A 23,449-nucleotide genomic window follows, 5' to 3' on the forward strand; every position below is an offset into this window, starting at 1 on the left:
AAACTAGGAAAGTAGGCAGGGTAAATAAGGGAAAAAAATACCAAGCAAAAGTTCTGAATCAAATACTAAATAATGACACTAACAATTTTCTTCTGCACTAGGATTCTGTTTAGCTTTTTAAAAAAGTGTTTCTGTTTTCTACTCTCTAGCTGACAAGAGTACTTTCCATTTCATACAAAAGATAACAAATGTTCCTTGCATGTGTTAGACATGGACTTATATGACTAATAGTTATAAACAAAATTCCTTTGCACATCAAAGAAAAAAAAACTTTGTTTATTCAAGAAATTCCTAATGGCTTCATTTGTAAGTAAAACTTTCTCTTTATTTGAGACCCAGTGGCACAGCAGAGTATAGCTGGAAGACAGCAGGTAGCTCTCATAATGAACTTTGCACAGTTTTGAGAAAATAATATCTAAAGGCAGTTCCTTCTTCTGGGGTCAGTAGATTAGTGGTTCAAAAAGAATAAACTATCCAGGGAACATCCTGAGATTAAAAAAAAAAAAAACCCACACAACTGGAGGGGGAAAGGAGGAACATTCTTGCTAATTAAAATTTCCAGTTCCTATGATCCTCTATATTCACAAACCCCAGTCAAGAAAGGCCTACAGGATCAGGCCTGTACTAAGAAAAAGTATACCATCATCACATTAATTGTATTATTACTTCATAATTCTAACTAGCCAGGTGTATATAGAAGAGATTAAATAACAAGATAACCTTATAAACAATGCTCATTTCATCAGTGTACCAAATAAGTTTGATTTATATCAGTGACTGTGCTTCTAATTAATTTATGCATCCACACGGTTTAATTTACAGACACCCACACTAGGGTAGGGACAGCTATTTTTTTTAATGTCTTGAACTTTGTTATGGGTTCATGTTTAGACTTCCCGATGTTGCTGTTTTAGTTTCCCCACACTTCATTTTTGAAGTGACTGTTAAAATACCTTGCATTAAAGTTGAAGCATGCAGAAAGAAAATATTTGATCAAACTCAATACCTATCTCCCTTGCCAACTTTCATATGCTTAATTTTAGTTGGTACAGCTTTACTCAAACTTACAACCAGATTTGCTCATTCCAAAGTTGTGAACTTACCTCTTCTTACAATTCCCTTTGAAGCCTTTTGGATATATAAGTTCACCTCATTACAGCATCAATCCTAAACTCCTATATTTGTTTTAATGCATTTTCTAGGGACTTGGGGGGGGGGAAGGCTGTTAATTTTTAAAAACATATCATTTCTATTAACATGGGGGGGGGCTTGGATACCTTTTGTAAAGTACACTCCAGAATGCTGGTTTACAATAGCAGGTATCGCAGAAATGAGAATAATCCATAGAGGGGGGAGAATTCAATTCTTTCCAATTCTTTAGCCAGAAAGATAAAAACAACATCTCTGAATCTAGACCCACTCACAATAAGCTATCAGTGGCATGATGGTAATGCCAGCACTCCATGAAAACCGTTAAAAAATAACAACCTACAGGAATATCCTGGTGTCAGGATTAGTCCAGTTTAGTCATTTTACAACTTCCACGGATGGTTTCAGTGTAGGGGTGAATCAGGCAAGCAAACAGGTTTTTACTTGTCTCTGATATAAAACTTTTATTTATATATTTGATCAATGTTTATTTGTAGGACCTTAACACAATAACAGATGTCAGCTACATTATCTGTTTTTGATTATAAACTTCTAGAGGGCAGAGACCCTGTCTATTCAGCTCACTTTTTATAGGATGCAAACACAGTACCATCCCAAAAAGGCACTTAAAGATGGTTTTTATAATAACAATGATTTCAAGGGGACTTGGTCTGCTTCCACACTCCATGAAACTCCACTGGCATGTACTGAACATTAAAGAGTAACAACTTTATATTCTTGGGTAACTCCATTCTTCAGATGTCAGAAATGGAGAATTTTTACTAACTATGTAATTTGGGGCAAGGCTTTTAAAACTTCTGGGCCTCAGTTTCCAAATCTATAAGATGAAGACATTACATTATATAACTTCAGATGATTTCCAGGTTTAAATTTCAAAACCCCATGAAAAAAATATTGAGTCCTAAAGAATCTCACACACAAACTGAGGTTCTATTATCCACCCAAAGAAAAGTTTTTTCTTTCTTTTGCAGGTGGAGGTAGAGGGACTAAGTGTTCTCAATGTAAATTATATATTATGCCTAACTCCAACAAAATATTCAAACAGAACATCACCAGTTATTCTTGTAAACAAAGAAATTATGTGGATATGTATGTAATGAGATATATGTTGTAGGTATATACAAAATCCATATACATGCACACACCCCCAAACACATAATTCTCTCTACTGAAGCCAAGAATTAAAATACTTCCGTGTTTTCTCGTCTTTTCTTTCTCCCTCTATGAAGCATCTATGAAGCTATTATGACAAAGGAACTTACATAAAGTAAAAATAAGCTTCTTGTGTTAATACTGATGGTTCCCAACATGAACAGCTTAGGTTAAGCTGGTCACCTGAAATCTAGATAATATCCTCTCATAGAAACAGTGGTATTGAGACAGGATGCAAAATGCACTTCTCAGGCCATTCAACCAACATTTATTTAATCTATAATGTACCTGAAATATACAATTCAAGACACAGAATTTACAAATTTACTACTACTTAAGCAGACAGTGAGAGTAATAACAGCAGAAGAATAAAGAAGGTCCCCCAAAATGTAGGGGCATCCAGTTCACACACCATCAAAATTAAAAGGTGTAGAGTGGGGGTGGTGGACTTACGTTCATGAAACTGCTTTTTATCTGTATTTACTAAAACACCTGCAAGAGAAAACGTCAAGCAACTACTGAGTATACCATCATTTTCTTTTTTTAAATTTAACTTTTATCTTATAATGGAGTGTAGTTGATTTACAATGTTGTGTTAGTTTCAGATGTACAGCAAAGTGATTCAGTTATACCTATACATATGTCCATTCTTTTTCAGATTCTTTTCCCATATAGGTTATTACAGAATATTGGGTAGAGTTCCCTGTGCTAAACAGTAGGTCCCTGTTGATTATCTATTTTATATATAGTAGTGTGTATGTTAATCCCAAACTCCTGATTTATCCCCCGCCCACGTTTCCCCTTTGGTAACCATGAGTTTGTTTTCTATACTATCATTTTCTTATTTGTTTTGAGAAACAAATAAATGTTCTACAGAATGCAGTGATTTCTTCCAAGTAAAGAAAGAAAAACACAGGTATCTTGTTCAAAATTTCCCACGTTCACCTTGCATTCCCTATTCTTGGGGGAAGAATTGTAAAACTTTTTATTTAAAGGTGAGTAACATTTAAATAGTAGAGATGTGTGAAATTTTCAGGAGAAAGATTTATTCTTAATTTTTACCTGCTTAGCCAACAGATGCTAGTACAATTTATACATTTATATAATAACAATAATGCAGTCACATCACTATTTGCAATGTGCTAGGCACAATGCCCCCCCGCCCCGCACACATCATCTCCTTCAATCCTTCCAACAATGCCAAGAAAATAGATCTGAAGAACGTGTAAGTCTTCCTACTCTATTACATGAATTAAAATGAAATCCAAAGGTCAAAACACACAAGGAGCATTATCCTAACTACTGGTTACTCTATTAGACATCAGGAAACGCAAGTGTTTTGATTTGAATGTCTTCCTTCTATGAGGAAGAAGGAAGATGGTGACTCAGAACCACGAATTTCTGGCTTTCATCGACAACAATTCCATTCAAGCGTCCAGGTAAAGGGACAATTTAGTGAGTAGTCTGCATTCCTTTTAAAAAAAGCTAATCAAGGTTCATTCACATTCCTTAAAAAAATCCACCAATGGTCATATACAAGTTTAAGTTAAAATGCAACCTAGGGCTTCCCTGGTGGCACAGTGGTTAAGAATCCGCCTGCCAATGCCAGGGACACGGGTTTGAGCCCTGGCCTGGGAAGATCTCACATACCGCGGAGCTACTGAGCCTGCGCTCTAGAGCCCACAAGCCACAACTACTGAGCCCACGTGCCACAACTACTGAAGCCCGCAGGCCTAGAGCCCGTGCTCCGCAACAAGAGAAGCCACGACAATGAGAAGCCCGCGCACCGCAACGAAGAGTAGCACCCGCTCACCGCAACTAGGGGGAGCCCGCGTGCAGCAACGAAGACCCAACACAGCCAAAAATAAAAATGAATAAATAATTTTTTTTTAAAAAGCATATTAATCTTTTAACTAGTAGCAGGAAAACTAACACTATAAATGAAAACAGAATTGCAGTTCGTTTCTTTGGAGAATGAAGAATGAGAACAGGTCGTAAAGAGAAAGGATAAAAATAAGTGAGAATAAAGGAAAAGAGAAAATGGAAAAGGAAAAGACAAAGGAGATACACAACAGGGGAGAGAGAAAGGCAATGAGGTAGCAAGGGGATGGACAGGGCAAAGTGAGATAAGACACAGCTAGCGATATGGCTTTTGTCCAAGGCTTGCCAGGGCTCTGGACCATCGCCTCCGCCTGCCAGAGGGATGACTTCTCCGACGGTTTTAAAAAATGTTTCCTGTATCTAAACAGCCTCATTTTATTTTTCAGATTCCTGTGTTTATTTTTAAATAAAAGTTCAAATTTGAAGACTCTGCTCATGGATAAAAGGAACGACTTTTATTTTAGAAATGTACTTTGGAACCTACACATCATTGCTCAGTTTAGTGCTCAAACCTCAGGGATGTCCCGACATTCCAACCTGACAGTCTTGCCTTTGTAAAGAAGTGAAGACTGCCTCTTTCCACTGTGCCTGAAAATTACACTTGAAATCAGTCTTCACTGATGATGCAAAGCCTTAAAAATACGTTCATCGGCTGGAGGAGTCATCTATCACCAAAGAGAGTTGTTTTCATTCTGAAGAAAACAACACAGATGTGCCCAAAGTGCTGGAAGCCTCAAAGGGACGTCCAAAGTTGGTCATCAGAGAGAAATCGTCCTCCAGCCTGGAGTACGTAGGCGGAGCAACAGCACCCAATACTGGCTCAAAGCCAGAATCTATGGAAAGGTCCACTGTGCATCAGTTCAGCCTGGCTTAGCAGACTAAGAACCCCGTCCACCCAACCACCTTGGCCCGAAGGCTTGCTTTTTTATACCCATCCACCTACCCGTCCTCTCTGTGCTCCAATAAACCACTGGTCCTGACTATCTCTCTCAATACCTTAAGAATCCTTTTATATAAAAATTCATGGGGCTTCCCTGGTGGCGCAGTGGTTAAGAACCCGCCTGCCAATACAGGGGACACGGGTTCGAGCCCTGGTCCAGGAAGATCCCACATGCCGCAGAGCAACTAAGCCCGTGAGCCACAACTACTGAGCCTGCGCTCTAGAGCCCCCGCTCTCGGCAACTAGAGAAAGCCCACACACAGCAACAAAGACCCAATGCAGCCAAAAATAAAACAAATAAATAAATAAATTTATTTTTAAAAAATTCATTAAATACTGTACAACTCTCAATATACTGATCCTACAAACTGTAACTCTATGAAGTGGTTCAACACTGTGTCATCACCATACAGCAAGTTGTTTCATTTACAGTATCTATTTCACTTCTACTCATGAGCTAATATAATTCAATTTTTTTTAACTGCACACAGGCTGCTAGACACATGTGCATGGCAAATGGAATCTGAACTTAGCTTAACAGCCTCATTTATTCCTGATGGTTTAAATTATTTCATCACAATTAATGACACCCCCTCAGCTTCCTGTGCAGCATGGCCAGATGTTCAGAGACCACAAAGCCACTCTCCTCTTTGACGGCTGGTGACAGGTCGTCCTCTGAAGGATGTTCCCTAGGCACTCGGGCTGGATGGCACCTCCACTGCTTAGCACCTCTCTGCCTCCCAGGCTCTAACCATGCAGAGGAAAAGGCAGGAAGGCACAAGAGACCAGCAAATGCGTTAGCGACAGCAAGTCCCAAGACACAACCCAAACCTGAAGGGACCTGGTGCCGCCACAGGAGCTCCTAACCTTGCTGTCTCGTGAAAGCACTCTTCGCCTCCACCTTCCCAGCCACTGGCATCCACTGAGGGCCTGGCCTGCTGTCAGTCCTCGGGCACCGTCGAAGGACAACAAAAGCATCAGTTTTTCCACAGGGATCCTTGTTGGTCATGGTAATTTTGTGTTGGGGGTTGTTGTTTAAACTTACTCCCCCCATCAGGATCACCGCCTTGTTTTCTAAGAGTGAACGGTTTCTTCAAGTACGATTATTTTCTCTCCTGTTCAATAAGACACTTCCCACAGAAACATGCAACATTTTGGCAACTTGTGGTAAGCAGTTGTGCCCCTTATTCTCTGTTAAGCTTTACTAGGGTATAATCTAACTGACAGACAAAAAGTAACAGACATTCCATGTATACATCTTCATGAGTTTGGCTGACCTCTTTTTCCCAGGCTTAAGTAGGATTTCTTCTTTTCAGGGGCTGTTGGCTTTTTGTTTTCGTTCTTGTTAGGTTTTGTTTGCTGTTGCTTTGTTATTTTTTTTTTAAAAGAACAGAATGAAAAAGAGACCACATTTTTCCTATTTTGAGTCTCACATGGGCAAAGCCATTTACTTTCTTAACAGTAAAAAAAAAAAAAAATTTTCCTCAGAAATTCATAAAATTATCTTACATTCACCATTTGAGTTTCACACACAAAAACATAAATTTGTATAATGACAGGTAGCTAAGAGGGTAGCTGAAATAGTAAACAGGCTAGCACTTTTACAATAAGAATCCAATACTACACTCTAATTTGGAAAACATTTCCATCAACTAGGGAACATGTGGCAGACATTTTATGGATTATTTTTTAAATGTTAAAAAAAATTAAAATGCTGATCTTATTCAGGGAGCAAGGGGCCTCTTCGTTTGCCAAAAAGTGTAATAGGAAAACTGAAAGGCCACCTGTGTCAGCCCACCCTATAGTATGAACACAAGCTATAAGAGCACTTTGGAAAATATTTGTAAACTAAGATGAGAAAAAAAAATCAGTATCAATACAGATTCCAAGCAGATGCAAAAGGCTTCCGTGCATGTCAATGATTATGTGTGTGGCCTACACAGGCTAATTTCAGATACCTTCAAAACTCACTATACGTTCTCTTTTATAAGCTATTCGGGATTAAAACTAGGACCTTATCCATAACAACTTTAACAATGGACACAAATACAAGGTAAGCTAACCAAGCCAAACGAGTTGAATTTTCTCCCTCCTGGATGGCTTTTTAGATCTTAAATGACTACTGAATTTTACCAGACATGCTACACTTACTATTTTGACAGTTGTTTATTAAAACTACTTTCCTAGGAAGTCCATAGAAACCACCAGTCTAGTTTTTATCAGAATTGAGACGATCAGAGAGAAGCTGTGATGATGGTATACTTGCAGCAAGCAGACAATAGGAAACTCTTAGCATTCCCAGAGTTGCATCAAATTTTCCATGGACCGAAACTAAAATGAAATCGTTCAATTACTGAGAGGTAGATAAGTAAAATAAACAACTAATTTCATACAGTGGAGTTGGGAGAAAGTCATATGGACCTCATTGTGTTGTCTCCAAACACATTTTATCGGAGGGGAAAAAGGAGCTGAATAAACTTTAAACTCTCATGTAGGGATGTATTGCTTGTGTGTCCCTGGCAGATGTGGAAAGGAGATGAAATGGGCAAGGGAGAATCAAATATCCCATCGCTGCAGGTTTGCTGAGGGAAAGAGCACTGCAAAGATCTCACATCTGGCAATCATTTGTCAATAGCTGGAAAGAGAACGGCAGGAAACTTTCTGGCTCTTGGAGAAGATGAAAAGACAAAAACCATGTGTCACACACACACCCACACTCTCTCTCTCTTTGCAATGGTACAATGACTACTACACTTATTCTCCACCCCTCCTTTCCCCTCTAAATTTAATGATCTTCAGATATACTCGACTCCATGGTCAAAAACATGCAGTCACTTGACTTGTTAAAGCTGCAGTGTATGTACATTTTTCAAATAAACCCCAGGGCTGATGTTAGAAAATCAAAATCAGTCAAGCATAGACCGCCTGGTACTTTGGGCAGGAATCCTTGTGGTTTAGTCAATAAACAGAATCTGAATGAAAGACACCACAGTAACTAGACAGTAACGTTTTGAACAGTTCTTAACCTTAAGGGGGGCTCAGGCCGGCGGGTGCGCTAGTGACTACGGACATGGCTACCGGTCCCCTTGGATGGCTCCCTCTCCCTGTGACAGGACTGTGCTTGGCACAAGGTCATCTGCTCTTCCTAACACACACACTCAATAAAAAAGTAAACTTGTATTTGAGAGATGCTGGGAATAAATTTGGGGAGGGAACAGCCTGTTGCTGTCGTTGTTTAAAATATTACATCTATTTAACAGGGTGGGAAGGGGGAACCTCAGCTTCCGGGTGTCCGTATAGATGATAACAATATAGAAAATTAGTTAGCTTCATTATGAGTTCACAAAAATGACCAGCTTTGCCCCATTAGGTTTACCATGTAATAAAAAGTTTTCAAGACAACCCACACAAAATTAATTAACTTCTCCCAAATCACGGGAATGTAAACCTGTTCGTGGTGATCGATAGACTTCAATGGGCAGCTCTGCTTCGCCCTTATGCTGCATTTAACTAGCAGCCGCCGCCGTCCCTGTGATTCTGTAAGTGAATGCTGCAGGTTGTTTAATAACCTGGCAAATTCACAGTAGCTTGTCAAATTATTACAGGAACAGTGTCATCACTAAACAAGCCTGATCACGGTTAATTACAATGTAGACTAGACAGCAGCCACAATTGTTCATTAATTACAGGAAGCAGCTCATTTAAATTTTATGGAAATTTACATTTGCACCCCAGTATGTCTGGGGAAAAAAAAGTGATCCTTCACGCGTTCACAGAAGAAAGGAGTCTGTGGTTTATGAAACATCACAGTAAATTGTGTCTAATCGGGTACTGAAATATTGGTTCATTATTTACTCTAATTTTCTAAGCACTTTAGTGGTGAAAAATACCAAGTCAAACCCCACATCTTGAATTCCCAACCAGGAAAGGAACTGTGCTAGGCTAACCGGAACAACACACGATGAGGCACAGTGAGACTAAAACAGTCACTTTTATGATTAAAAATAAAATATTTGGGACTTTCCTGGTGGTGCAGTGGTTGAGAATCCGCCTGCCAATGCAAGGGACATAGGTTCGAGCCCCGGTGTGGGAAGATCCCACATGCCACGGAGCAACTAATCCCGTGAGCCACAACTACTGAGACCCGTGTGCCACAGCTCCTGAAGCCCTCACTCTGCAACAAGAGAAGCCACCGTCACGAGAAGCCCACGCACCGCAACGAAGAGTAGCCCTGGCTCACCGCAACTAGAGAAAGCCCGCGCGCAGCAACAAAGACTCAATGCAGCCAACAATAAATGAATTTATAAAAATAAATAAAACAAAATAAAATAAGATATTTAACAGCAATTTAGGGAGGTCTAAACTAGAATAACAATTTCCCATAAAATAATTATGTAAGAGGACAATTTAGGGAGCCTTGTGCATCAGTTAACCTCCAGAGCTAAAGAAAGTACACAGTTTCATATGTACTTCAAAAGCCACTGAAGAAAATCAAGAAAATTAAGACAGTAAATCAAAGTCTGGATTTCCAGCTACTTTTCTAAAGCAGATATATTAACACAAAAAAGACAGCAGATGCCCTTGCAAAAGTCAAGTCATGCTCAGACTTCGACAATGACAGTCATTCAAAACCAAGGATATGTTCATGAAAGAGCGTCAGGGATCTTGGGATTATTAAATGATAAAGTTGCTAAGTCACCTGAAATTTTCAGGATTAAAAGGACAGGGTTAAAAGAAAGAAGGTAAGAAGAGGAAGGGGCTCCATCGGTCCTGAGAATTCATGTCAGATAAAAATACAAAAGTAAACCACATATGGGTACTGTGTGTCTAAATGAAAATCCTTCACAGAAAAGGATATAAACAAGCCAGAGCTCCTAAATCGAGGTGTACAAGAGATTATTCTCAGAATCAAGAGGCCAAACATAAAATCCTCTCATGGTTATAATGCCTGGCCCTGGGGGAAAGTCTGAGATCCAAGAAGGAAAAGTAAACGACGCTGGCAAGTCCTATGATGAGTTCCCCGGAGTGCAGAGTTGGACTAAAAAATAAGAAATGGCTCACTTGATAGGAAAAAAGAAAAAAAAAGACCAGAATGCACATGCCATGGCAAAAATGAAAGGACTCTAAGCTACTCTTGGAACCGTTAGCTGGTGAAGAATATATTAAGGGTCAACTTTATTATGACGGACATAATATGAATATGTACCAGATATTATTCAAATGTATGGAAGCCATACTTAGAAAAGAAGAGGAGAAAAGAGAGAAAGAAATGGTTCAAGTGGGTCCCAGTTAATTCACCAATGCTTTGACTATCTTTTCACATATTCATCTTTTCCACTCAGTCCACCAAAGTGCTATTGCAATATGAGGAATCCAGTGAAATGAGCACTTTCTTTTCTTTGCCCAGTAACTTGGTCTTCTTCGCAAGGCCCTCGCTGAACTGTCAACTCCACCATCTGTTTAGCTACCTACGACCACGGTTTCACTTCAACATGTAAATATACATTTTCTCCCTTGGTATGTCGAAGTAAAGTGCTCCATTGGTCTCTTTCAGTTTTATTTCACGCACACCCACATCTGCAAAACCCATCGCTCTTTGCTCCATAACTCAAGGTTCAAAAGCAGATTATCCAACAGCCACCCATGACAGACCATTCCAGGTGACGTGTTTGAAGAACATCACTCGTCCTACCCGAAGGGGTCAAGGATCAGACTACTCTTCACAAAAAGTCTTCCATCACTCTGCATATAGGTGTCACACACAAGCTGTGCGCTTTCTAAAACTGGGAAACGCATGATCATGTCTCATACGTGCCACACCTGCTTTTCTGCTGTATCATATAGCCATATGTCGCCCAGACAGTACCAGCTTGTGGCACCGCTGAGCTCAGGTGGCCTTCCCTAGGCCAAGAGCAGGTGTGCAAGAGATGGTGTCCCCTTCAGAGTATCGTAAAAACTGAAACCTCCTCCGACCACCACTTCTGCCATCACGCCCACTGTGAAGTCAATTTTTTAAACTATTCTCTTTTCTCATTTGGGGTGTCTAAATCAGTAAAAAAAACAAAAAAAATGTTTTAACACTGAGCTCACTACGCTCATCCCCTAAGTCTTAAAATTTAGAAAATGACTCCAAATAGAGGCCCTAAAGAATAGTATGGGTTTGCCCACGCAAGGGGGTGCCACCCATATTGAAACTTCAGCCTCCATCTTTGCATTTTTGGCACACACATTCCATAACTATTAACAGGTACCTGGAAGTGGAGATAGGCCTTTGGCCAGGATGTCATATTTGTATTTTTAATCTGCAATACACCACACTGTTTCTAACTTCTCAAGACCACACAACGAATTCCAAGTCAATACTTTCATGAAAAATGTGCTTTGTAAATAAACTTAATATTACACCAGAGGACATATCTCCCAATCTATGAAGAAGGAAGCTACTTATCATTAAGTCCTATTTTTCTAATACAGCGCCCAGCTGAACGGCTTCCATTCTCCTGAGCTGGGAGACCACAATGCAGGAAACATGACTGGCTCCCCAGGTGTCCCCAGAGCCTAGCATCATTCTTAGCACTTGATAATGATGATCTGAAAAAATGAGAGCTAAGATTTCCTGAGTGCCTGTTATGTGCCAGGTCCTGTGCTAACTGTTAGGCATGTGTTATAACATTTAATCCTCATTCACCTAGTGTGGGAAATCTCCAGTTCATAGATGAGAAAGCTAAAGCCCAGTTAGGTTGAGGGACTTGCCAAAGATCTCATAGCAACTGTGTCAACCTAGGTAGCCAGCCTTCAGAAACCACGTTCTTATTCACTAAGTCTTGGTTTCTTGAGTGAGTAAATGAATGATCTCTAGTTACATACAACTTATCCTGAAAAGGACTTCTGGCTGCACAGATGCTACACCGGGCCCTCTGTTATACCTGTCTCAGCAGTTGCCTGTCTCCTGATGGCATCTGATGTATCTGCACGGCCTTCAGAGACCACTGTTACTGTCACACCACCCCCAACTGATAAAACAGTAAGACTCCAACCTGGACTTCCAGCCTCTGGTCTGGCTCCTCCAGGTTTGGGCAGAAGTCTGCACCCAGCACTCTGCCAGCACATGCCACTGGAACCTGGGGGAATACGGCCAAGTTAGATGCTGGCTGTGGAGGCTGCTGCAAACTGCACACAAACACACTTGACCCAGGCAGAAGCAGGGACATCCCAACTGCAGTTCTGAAACAGAACGGCTTCCATCACGGCTTCACAGGTTTTTGACACTCAGTAGGTCAAATATGTTGTAAATATCACACACCCACGTTTATTAACTACCAAAAGGTAAATTCTAAAAAGAAAAAATCCACATAAATTTTATTGCCCCTTGTATCCACAGCCAAAGCAGGCACTTAATATCTGTGGACTGTAGAAGGAGGAGGAGAGAAGGAGGAAAGTCAAAAGGAAGGAAGGGAGGAAATGAGGGAAGGGAAAAAGAAACAGAATCTCTGCTTGAAATTGGTGACTTTTTTTTCTCTTTTCATTTTCTTAAGTGGGAGTTAAGAAAACTGCATTCTGTAATGTCTAAAGTTCCTTTGCACACTTAAAATACCAGTTCACATTTTTTTTTTCTATTCCTGGCATGGGCTAGTATTTATCAACATGTATTATTTACTTACTGTATTTGAGCTACATTTAAGAGGTTCATTTTACGTCTGCTCTAACACTAAAAATAACAAGAAAGCTATGACTTAGTAAATGTTTCTCTGTATCTAGAATCCTACAACGAAAGCTGCTAAGATTCCCTTTCAAAACTAAGCTACCTATTACAATTAGTTGCTCTCATCCTGAAATATTACCTACTTATTAGTCACATGCGTACTTCATTTAAAAATTTTTAAGATAAAGAGAATTTAGATTCCATTGAAACCTGTTTTCTGCTTTTTAAATTCTTCTCTAAATCTCTACTCAGTATTTCCAAACACATACTACCTTCATTAATCATACAACTATCTATGTGTATCAGAATCTCAATCCATCAATCAGCTTCATCTCACCTGTATCTTCTTTCCCTCTCAAAGCCCTCCTTTGGTATTTTGTTTTATTTATTTTTTTAACTCCAACTGGGATCATCTGTGCCAATCAATTTCCTTTGTTCAGAGATCAGTTTTCAGCCAAGCATGCTGTCTTAGAAGGTATTTCCTTCTTTCTTTTGACCCACAAATCTGTTCACTTCTCCAGATTTAAACAATTTTCAATAAACTCCACTTTGCAAGTTTACTAGTGAATATAACATATATATTTTTAAAAAGTCAACTCTTCAAACATTTTTAGGTCCAACTTTCCTATTCTTTTCAAGTGTCTTATTCTTTCTTCCTGCCTATTTCCATAAAGTGACATCAACAGAATATCAGCTGTCTTTGAAATTAACCATTCTTTACCCACAAATTTCTTCACCTGGAGCCCCAGAAGGAAAGGAAAAGGAGGTTGCATTTACTGAGCACTTGCTTTGTTCCAGTCACCATGTGGGTAACTTACATCGAGATTAACCCTTTTTTTCCTTTCAACCATCTTACGGGATCCGAGCATCTCCATTTCACAAGAAAGGGGGAGCTTTAGAGTAGGTAAATAACTAGCTCAGGGGCACATGCTAGAAAATTACAAAGCCCAAACTTAAGAAATGAGAAAGAGCGAGAACATATTTCAAAGAAGTTAATGAAAAACATGGAATAGTTGCTTTTAGTAGCACCCATTCTAGAGGCATTTGTTGATGTTTCATATGAAAGAAATTACGAAGAAGACAAGGAAATGAAGAAAGTGTCACAAGAAATCAAGACCTACTACTCGCTCTTTGGTCTGGGACAACATCAGCAAGGTTAAAGGGGATTTCTCCTCTAACTTGAGAAATGAGAAAGAAACGGGTCATGGAGAGGAATAGAGACACTGCATCTGTGTTGTGTCACCCACAGAACAATGCTGATCCCACCCCACACTGACACATGGTGAGGGCACCAATGAGTTGGGCAACAGTAATTCTCCCTAGGGTGCAAGAGAAGAATTGGGGGAAAATTACTTAGAATATTCCATATCAAAACAACCCCCCCCAAAGTTTCCTATAAAACCTTAATAAACGTGACTACTTAACTGATTACAGCAGATAAGCCAGAATGCATATGTTGCAAATTAAGTGTAAATAATACTTTATTTCATGTACACAAAACAATTACCACTTACCTTAATGTTAGTTGACCATGTCACAAAGACAAAGTTTCTAGTTCCTTTTTACCCTCACAGAAGGCATTTCATAAACACTCTCAAGAGGAATGGAGAAAGTTAAACAACTACAATTACACTCAATTACAACCTCAAACACTTAGAAATACACAGTTGCTGAGAGAAAACAAAAAGGTCTGTGAGTAAGTTGGAAGGAAACTGTGCCAGGCTACTGGAATGTTTCAGCTATCCAAATCACAAAAAGGAACTAGGAGGAAAGCGAAGAGTGCTCTCCATCTTAGAATCCCAGGATTTCTGAGCAGAAAAGAAAATCCTTCTGATCTGTGAAAACGGACTACCTTAAAGACGAGAAAATTGAGATTTGAACCAAAATCCACATGGTTTCACTCATGAGTTCACCATCTAACAATACTCCCCCTATGTCACCCACCACAATTAGAGTCATCAATTATCAGACAGAGAAAAAGTATAAGGGAAAGGCAAACTATATCTGTTTCCAGTTCATCAAAATGTCCCAAGGAAAATACACAGGATGTAAAAGCTTGATAACCTAATTAGGTATAATTCAGCACACCTAGACAATTAGGCCTTTTGATTCAAAAGCCTTAGCAGTCAGCCAACTATCTATAAGCAATCAAAAAATGCCTGACAGAAACAGCAGACCTAAAAATTTTGTTTGGCCATGCCCCACGGCATGCGGGATCTTAGTTCCCCAACCAGGGATCGAACCCGCGCCCCCTGAAGTGGAAGTGCAGAGTCCTGAACACTGGACAGCCAGGGAATTCCCTTTAACTCATTATTACTCCATTCTAAATTAAGATACTAAAATAGGATGTGTACCTTCTGTTTTCAATAGAATTGAAAATTCAAATTGATTTGGAGAATTCCAATTTTATCCTCTTGTCTTCATGCTAGTGTTTAGTGTGCATTTCAACATCATACTTTAAAACAAAGTTCTACCGTGATTTTCATAAAATGTTCACTGTGATTTTGATCTCTGAAACGTAGTAGGACTAAGGGGACATTTTATTTTTTTATTCTTTGTTGCATCTTTGTATACTTTACTCTTAAAGTAATAAAAACATTTAATTTAAAAACAGAGAAAAAAACTAAACTGATCAGCTAGTATTTCTAAACAGTAGGCTGCAGGTTTCATTATGGGATGGTAATTGTCTAGAACTCATCTAAATTTCATTCGGCTGGTGCTATAACAGGAAGTAAGAGGCCTTGAAAGGGACCCTCGAGAATCCCCAGGGAAGCTGGAGCTGAGTGCATATCTACTCTCCTGTAGAGACCTCAAAGGAATCACGGTGTGTGAGAGAGCTATTTACAACTTACTTTGTGTATAATCAGCAGAAACAAAAGATATGACAACAAGCATAAAGGCCTCTCTCTCTCTCTCTCTCCTCTCAGGAGAATTCAACAAGGGAGGGCCAGTGGGCATTCACTTCAGTGTCAAAAGGGCTTCCAGAAAACATATTTTCCGTGGGGCAGGGAGGAAATATGGCAGGCTTCCTACACACACACACACACACACACACGTTCTTTGTTTACTGAGATCATACATAAAGACTGTTAGGGACCAGATTTCTGAAAAGAAGACATAAAAATCTCCACATTGTAAACGGGAGCTACCGTTCAAAATACTTGAATAAGGTGGGTAAGCAACAAATGAAGAAAGAAAGAGAGGCAGAAGTGATAACTTGGGAGGAGAAACGTGTTACCAAGAAAAGGTCTTATAGAATCTGGGGTGCTTCTTGCAAAGCCAGGGCCCATTTGAACTTTCATTTTATTTTTAAACAGTAAACATTCAGGCAGGCATTTGCCTGATAAGCACTATAAAAAGTCAGGGCCTAAATAAATTAACTAACTTCCATGCCATCTCAACTCTTTGGTGAAGGTGGCCGTAAGCCCAGAGCAGTTCTGAAGTGTATGTGTTTTGGTAGCTTCCGTCTAGCAGTGAAGGTATGAGGGAAAGGATCTGAACCCAAGGATAACTTAGAAAAGAATGGAGACAGAGAATTGGCTTTAAAAAACAGAGAGAGGGAGAGAGATAACCCCAAAAGAGTCCCCTGAGAGGACTCAGGGACATGGCTGGGTACAAGCTCTGTTACATTCTAAGCCAGAGAAAAGCAATAACAGCCTCATGTCAGTGGTTAGATGATACCAAGCAACAAGAGGAAATACTCAGATAATGCAAAGAATTCAGGAAGACCATTCAGTGAAATGGATTTGAAAATAAGCTAGCCAGGAGCACTTGTGACAAAGAGCAGATAAAGAAAGAAATTAATTACCCAACACTGTAAAGACAGGGATGTATGTTAAATGCAGTGCGGCAAATAAGTGAGAGGAATAAATAGAAAAAGAAGGTGAGCTAAAGTTGCTGGATGTGCAGATAACTTCTATCTTCATTTTTCAGGTGACGATTTAACTAAAGACAACATTCCAGGCCTAAGCCTTCCCAACCATGGAGCCCCAGGCCTTAGCCGCAGAAGGGCCACATATACAGAACCTAAAGCTTAAGAATGAAAAACACCACTTCATGATCAGAAAGGAACGGCTGAGTCAAAACAGTATTTATGCAGCTGCCAATACACAATGGCCAGAAATATGCTGGTTCTTAGAGAGGCCTTAGATGAGGCAGGGTGTTGGAAGGTGAGAGGATGAGCAAGATGTTGCAGAAGAACTGAATAGCACGGTGGACAGTCCCCTCTGAGCCATCCCAGAACAATGAACTACAGGATCAGGGTGGGAGAAGAGAGAACAGAACAGGGTTAAGGATGGGATTCTGCCACTCAACAGGCTGACAGACACGGAAGACTACTGGTTGGGGGTGGGTTGCAAAGCATCCTCACAGGAGCCAGGAACTAAGTGAGGTTCGGTCTCTTTCTGCCTCGAGGGCTGGTCCTCTTGGGGGAGCTAGGGCCCTGGCCCTGTGATGGGAGCAACCACTGCAGGTACAATTACAGGAGATTTTCAAAGCCACAAACAACAACAAAAATACCTTGTTTTTATACTGTGAAAGGCAGGATAAAAGATAAAAATCTCTCTTCCCTGGTGACACCCTGAGGAGCCTGACGGACCATGAATAATGCTAAAATTACACAGAATCTTTCTTACAGAGCCTCAAAGGGCTTTACACAAAATATTTATTAATTCCCCTATCAGACAAGTAAGGGGTGGGGAGGAAATTTCCACCACACTCTTTTTATTTTTAAATAAGAAAACTGAGGCCTATCACTATGGTCTCCCCTCCACATTTGATAAGTTGGACAGAACTGAAATGAAGACGTAGTCCTCTGAACTACCATGCTAGTGCTTTACTAGAAAAGTCTCCTACCATTTGATAGAGTTCACCTATTTCTCCACTTCTTGTTTTATGTGGGTTTTAGCACTGAAGAAAATGAGGATGAAGTTATTTGCACCTATGCCATGGATGGACTTTATACTCAAGAAAGAAAAGTACAAAGTGAGATTATTTTCAACTGGTTTACAATCGTTCTTGTCATTCAGCACGTTGGAAATTGAACACCCCAGGTTGTTGCTCATGGGCATAAACATCGCCAAGTCTGATAACTGACATTAAGTGAAATTTCAAATATATGTATGTATATATATGCCCAGATAAACTTTCTTTCTGCCCTCAAGTCTCACCTCCAACTATCCTAAAGGCAGGTAATATGCAACGAGCACTGGCTTTGGAGTGAAACCTCTGGTTTTAACCCCAGCTACAGTACCTTGTGAAGTTGGTCAGTTGATTACCAATTCAGAGCTTTATTTGCTGTATCTGTAAAATGGGAGTAATTATATTTACTGTGTAAGGTTAGCAAGGTTGAAGGACACGACACAGTAAAACACCTAACTAAGCAGGCTGTAGGTACACAGCATAGGTAATGATACTTCCCCAGATATCTCCCTCTGCTCCCCAGCACACCATTCCCATCAGGGCTGAGAAGTTTGAGACAGTGAGGGAAGGAATTTGGTGTGTGTGGGGGGGTGGTGGTGGAAGCAAACTCAAGTGTCAAAGGAATAATATAAGCAATTAGGGAAACTGAAAATTATACCTATTCAATTGGTCTCAATTAGGGGCCAGCTCCATCAACTTGTAGACGGCTTCCTAGAACACTGTGTTGACGAAGACTATGAAGATGTGTCTGGGCTCTGAGAGAATGACCACAGAAGTCTTCTCTGGGGGGAGTAGTAAGAAGAGATACATTTCACTCCCTGCCACTCCTGCCCCCGCCAAGGCTTTTCCAATGAAAACATAGGCAATTTTCTGAGTTCTCTTTCATGCTAGTGGCTTGACCTATGAATTAAAAGTAAGGAATTTCCAACACACACGACTATACATAAAATAGATAAACAACAACAACCCTCTGTATAGCAAATGGAACTATGTTCAGTATCTTGTGATAATCTATAATGGAAAGAATGCGAAAATCAAGGGGGGGGGGTGTGTGTGTGTAACTGAATCACTCTGCTGTACACCTGAAACACTGTAAATTAACTACAGTCAAAAATAAATAAATATAAGATGAAAAAGTAAGGAGTTTCCAGGGAGCTCGTGAATAAAGTCTGAGGAAGCCCTACCCTTTTGGAAAAAAATAACCCAAAACTAGACAGCAAACTGATAGACAACCAACAGTCTAGGTCAGTGGTTCAAGGTGTATTCTCAGCCCAGGAACATTATTAGCATCACCTGGGAACTCCCTTGAACTGCATCTGCAGCCCCACCTGAGACCTACCTGTGACAGACCCCCTGTGGGGTAGAGCCCAGCCAGGTGGTTTTACAAGCCCTCCAGGTGATGCTGATAAGCATGAAAGTTTGAGAACCACTGGCCTAAACAAACTTGAAAATCAAAAAAGACCTGGCAAGGCAAAAGTTTTCTAGATGATAATTTAGTTTTAGAAGAGATATGTCTGGGGGGTGGGGGAACAAGGGAAGAAGGAAGAACAAAGAAGCAAACATCAGGGCATAAGATCCAGGATCTCCCAGAATCTGACTCTGTGAAGGAGAGTCGGTATGTCAAGAAAAAGCCTAAGTGAGCAAGCCGCATTAGGAGCAGTGGTATGGGCAACTCCACAGATGCTGCAAAAATGAGAAGGAAATAATTTGGGGACAGACAATAGCTTTAGCATTCAAACTAAAAAGCACTTTAAAAGGACCCATGTCACCTTGAACTCAGCCACTGGGTTTGCTCCACTCAGCTTGTCTCCCTGATTCTTCACAGAGATCAAGAATGAGGATGAGGGCTTCCCTGGTGGCGCAGTGGTTGAGAGTCCGCCTGCCGATGCAGGGGACACGGGTTCGTGCCCCGGTCCAGGAAGATCCCACATGCCGCGGAGCGGCTGGGCCCATGAGCCATGGCCGCTGAGCCTGCGCGTCCGGAGCCTGTGCTCCGCAACGGGAGGGGCCACAGCGGTGAGAGGCCCGCGTACCGCCAAAAAATAAATAAAGAAATAAAGAATGAGGATGGGGACTTCCCTGGTGGCGCAGTGGTTGAGAATCTGCCTGCTAATGCAGGGGACACAGGTACGAGCCCTGGTCTGGGAGTATCTCACGTGCCGCGGGGCAACCACTGAGCCTGCGCATCTGGAGGCTGTGCTCCTCAACAAGAGAGGCCGCGATAGTGAGAGCCCGGCGCACCGCGATGAAGAGTGGCCCCCGCTTGCCGCAACTAGAGAAAGCCCTCGCACAGAAACGAAGACCCAACACAGCAAAAATAAATTAATTAATTAATAAACTCCTACCTCCAACATTAAAAAAAAAAAAAACAAAAAACAACGGAATAAGGATGAATTTGGGACTTCCCTGGTGGTCCAGCAGTTAAGACTCCATGCTCCCAATAAAGGGGGCCTGGGTTCGATCCCTGATCAGGGAAGTAGATCCCACATGCCGCAACTTAAAAAAAAAAAAAAAAAAGGTCCCGCAAGCTGCAAACGAAGATCCCGAGTGCTGCAACTAAAAAGACCTGTGCAGCCAAATTAATTAATTAATTTAAAAAAAAAAAAGAATGAGGATGAATTTATCTCTAATGAGGGGAAAGAGACAAATTTCAAGCCATGATCACCAAGAATTTTTTTTTGAGGGGGTGGCATTTTTTAGAAAGGAGTTCACTTTGGAAGAAAACAAGTGCATTTCACTTGATCTTACTTCATCAAAGGCACAAAATGGGGGCTTCCCTGGTGGCGCAGTGGTTGAGAGTCCGCCTGCCGATACAGGGGACACGGGTTCGTGCCCCCGTCCGGGAAGATCCCACATGCCGTGGAGCGGCTGGGCCCGTGAGCCATGGCCGCTGAGCCTGTGCATCCAGAGCCTGTGCTCCGCAACGGGAGAGGCCACAAAAAAAGGCACAAAACGGGACAAATCAATGGGGTTGTTTTTCCCACCCTAAATTCCACAACACTGAAAAGGAATGAAAAAGGTATATGTGAGAAAGCAGAAAAGGGAGTTTGAGGAAAGAAACATGGTAGGAGAATGTGCCACACTCCAGACAGTGAGAGAACAAATATTACCCTCCCAAAATTCAACATCCCGTGTTACCTCTTGAACCACCTACATTAAACCTATTATGGAAAAAGAAAAAGTTTAAGTTGCCATACAAGGAGCAGTTAAACTAGATTTAACGCACAGCGGTTGTCTAGAGAAGCAGATTCCTCTGGACTAGCCTCTTGCCCCATTTGACGTGGGTTAGACTTATTATGAAGAGCGAGACTGAAGGCAGGCCACAAATGGTACCAACAGACCAGTGGAGTTCCGGGGTGCCGTAACCAGGAGAGCTGGCAGGGAGCCATCACCACACTGCCAAAGCGCACAGTGCAGTATGCCCAAGACCAGTGAAGCAACATGCTTCTCTCTGCGTGCAAAGCTTGAACATAGGTAATGATAAGAAAGGAAATGAGAAGGCAGATTCATCCCTTCTGTTCCCTACAATAAAAACGCTCCCAACTCAAACATAAGTCATACTGTGCATTGCACAATCGCCCCTCCAAACTTGCTGAGGACCCCAGACTAAAAAGAGAAAATGCACAAAAGCACACGAGTTTGATTCCTTTGGGAGACCCACCCTCCCCGCTTCCCAATCCTAGATCAACTGGGGTGAGATCTAAGGAAGGTGAAAAGCTGTACACAGTATTCTGTACCAGACAGGTATCAAGGGAACCTAAACCTCTCCCGCCAATGGCATCTCTCTGTTACTGAGGGTCTCAGGAAGTAGTGAGAAGATTAAGTAAAAGGGACTTCCTTACACTGTCCTTGGGGATCTTACAAGGTATTTCTTCAAACTGAACATACTTTACTCCTGAAATCTAGTGGCTTTAGAATCTAAAAGAGGCTTAGTAGACAATAGAACACTTTATACATGATAAAACACATGGTTTTTCATTTTGTGTGTTTTTGATATTAGTAGTCTCAAATAAAGATAGAGCTGTTTATGTCAATGACTTATCATGATAAGAAATGCTATAAAATATCATTTTCTCTCTACATGCCCTCCTTTTAGATGTGATGCTCTCCCCTGGTTTCATCTGCCACCTGTATGGGAACAATGCTCCCCAATCCCTATTCCTTACCTCTCATGTGAGCTCTAGTCCTGCACTTTCAAGCTCCCACTAGAAATTTCCAAGTATCCAGTTAACACCTTGAGCTAAACAAGCAAAGCATATGGGTTCACTGCTACCCTTTCTTTACTACAGCTCTACCCTGACTTGGGTTTTTTGTTTGTTTGATTTTTTTTTTTTTTTTTGCATTATTATCACCAGAATCCCATTAACAAAGACTCAGAACCATAGATCATGATTAAAAGCCTTCTGCTTATTTCCCAAACCCAATAAACTCTGAAAGCCTGTCTATTTTTCCCTTCCCATCCCCTCAGCTGTCCTCCCACACACCTTCCAGATCATTTCTCTCCTAGATCATTTCTAACAAGAGCATGCTCAGACCTTTGCCATAACCCTTACGTGATTGATAATCCCAACTTTATCGCTCCACACTCGTCAACCAGGGCCACATACCACCCCTTCAACTGTCAAACATATTCTCCTAGACGATGTTTAGAGTTCCCCACAAATTACCAATTAACGAAGTTCCATCCAGGCCCTCTACAACCTAGCTCTGCCCTGCCCGTTCCAGCTTCATCTCTCCTCCTCCTTCACTGACAAATACGGAACAGAGTCTAATTAGACTTCTTAATGTCTCTTGCTTACTGCTTTGGGCTTTCCCAATTTGACACAGTTCTCACACTGCTCTTTTTTTGGAATACCCTCTCCTGCACTAAACTTTTGAACACCTCTGTATTTCTAGATGCCACTCCTTCCACAAAGTTTCCTGATACCCCCAGGCAGAAGAGATCTCCTTCCCAGCATTCTACCACTGTTAGGCCCGTCAGCACTATACAACGGTAGACTTTAAATACACTACATGTTTTCCTCTTTAAGGGCAAGAACTAACGTGCTTCTCCGTTTGTTTTTCCCCACAGCACCTACCAAACAGCTTTACATACAGCAGATACTCAACAAATGCGTGCAAAATAATAAATAAATCTCTTAAAAGTCACAGTGGCACCAGTGACCCAATGTTACAAATAGAGTGATTTTTAACTATATCATTCTGCCACCTGATCCTCAAGAAATACCCTTAGGGCAGTTAGGGGCCAATAATTCCTATTTTATAAAAATTCAAGATGCAAGGAGGTTGCTATTTATGCACAGAGCAGTCTTCTGAGTGTAATTTAGCCTGTAAAGGTCCAGTAACTAATTCAATGTCACCCTGTTGATTTGTGGCACATTTCTGCTGAAATACTTCTGTTGCTAACTTTCCTTCTGGCTTACTTCAGGATACCTCGAGAACCTTACCCCATCAAAGCAATCTTCTACAGGTAAGAAAACGCACAACATCTCCTCTAAAATCTAAGTTTTAGGGGTATTTCTCTGCCCCACAAGTTGTCAAAAAATATACACTGGCATATATAGCCTCTTAGTTTAAAATTTACTAGGCTTCAGAGTAGGGGAAGGTGTGAAAACCTCCAGGTATCAAGGGGCTTCCCTGGTGGCGCAGTGGTTGAGAGTCCACCTGCCGATGCAGGGGACACG

At 41.0% G+C, this 23,449-nt stretch overlaps 1 protein-coding gene across 2 annotated transcripts in view; it reads right to left on the bottom strand.

Moving 5' to 3' along the window:
- Positions 1 to 23,449, bottom strand: part of BNC2 (basonuclin zinc finger protein 2) — a 283,941-nt gene that overhangs the window by 231,470 nt on the left and 29,022 nt on the right. Inside the window, exon 2 of one of the 2 annotated variants that reach the window (XM_060013467.2) lies at positions 12,181 to 12,264. The exons of the other annotated variant lie outside the window; for it this stretch is intronic. Within the exon in view, the coding sequence (XP_059869450.1) occupies positions 12,181 to 12,264 (84 nt within the window). The remainder of the gene's footprint in view (positions 1 to 12,180; positions 12,265 to 23,449) is intronic. 2 annotated transcript variants of the gene reach the window in all.

Source organism: Delphinus delphis, chromosome 6, assembly GCF_949987515.2.
Source record: "Delphinus delphis chromosome 6, mDelDel1.2, whole genome shotgun sequence".
NCBI classification, from domain to species: Eukaryota; Metazoa; Chordata; class Mammalia; order Artiodactyla; family Delphinidae; genus Delphinus; species Delphinus delphis.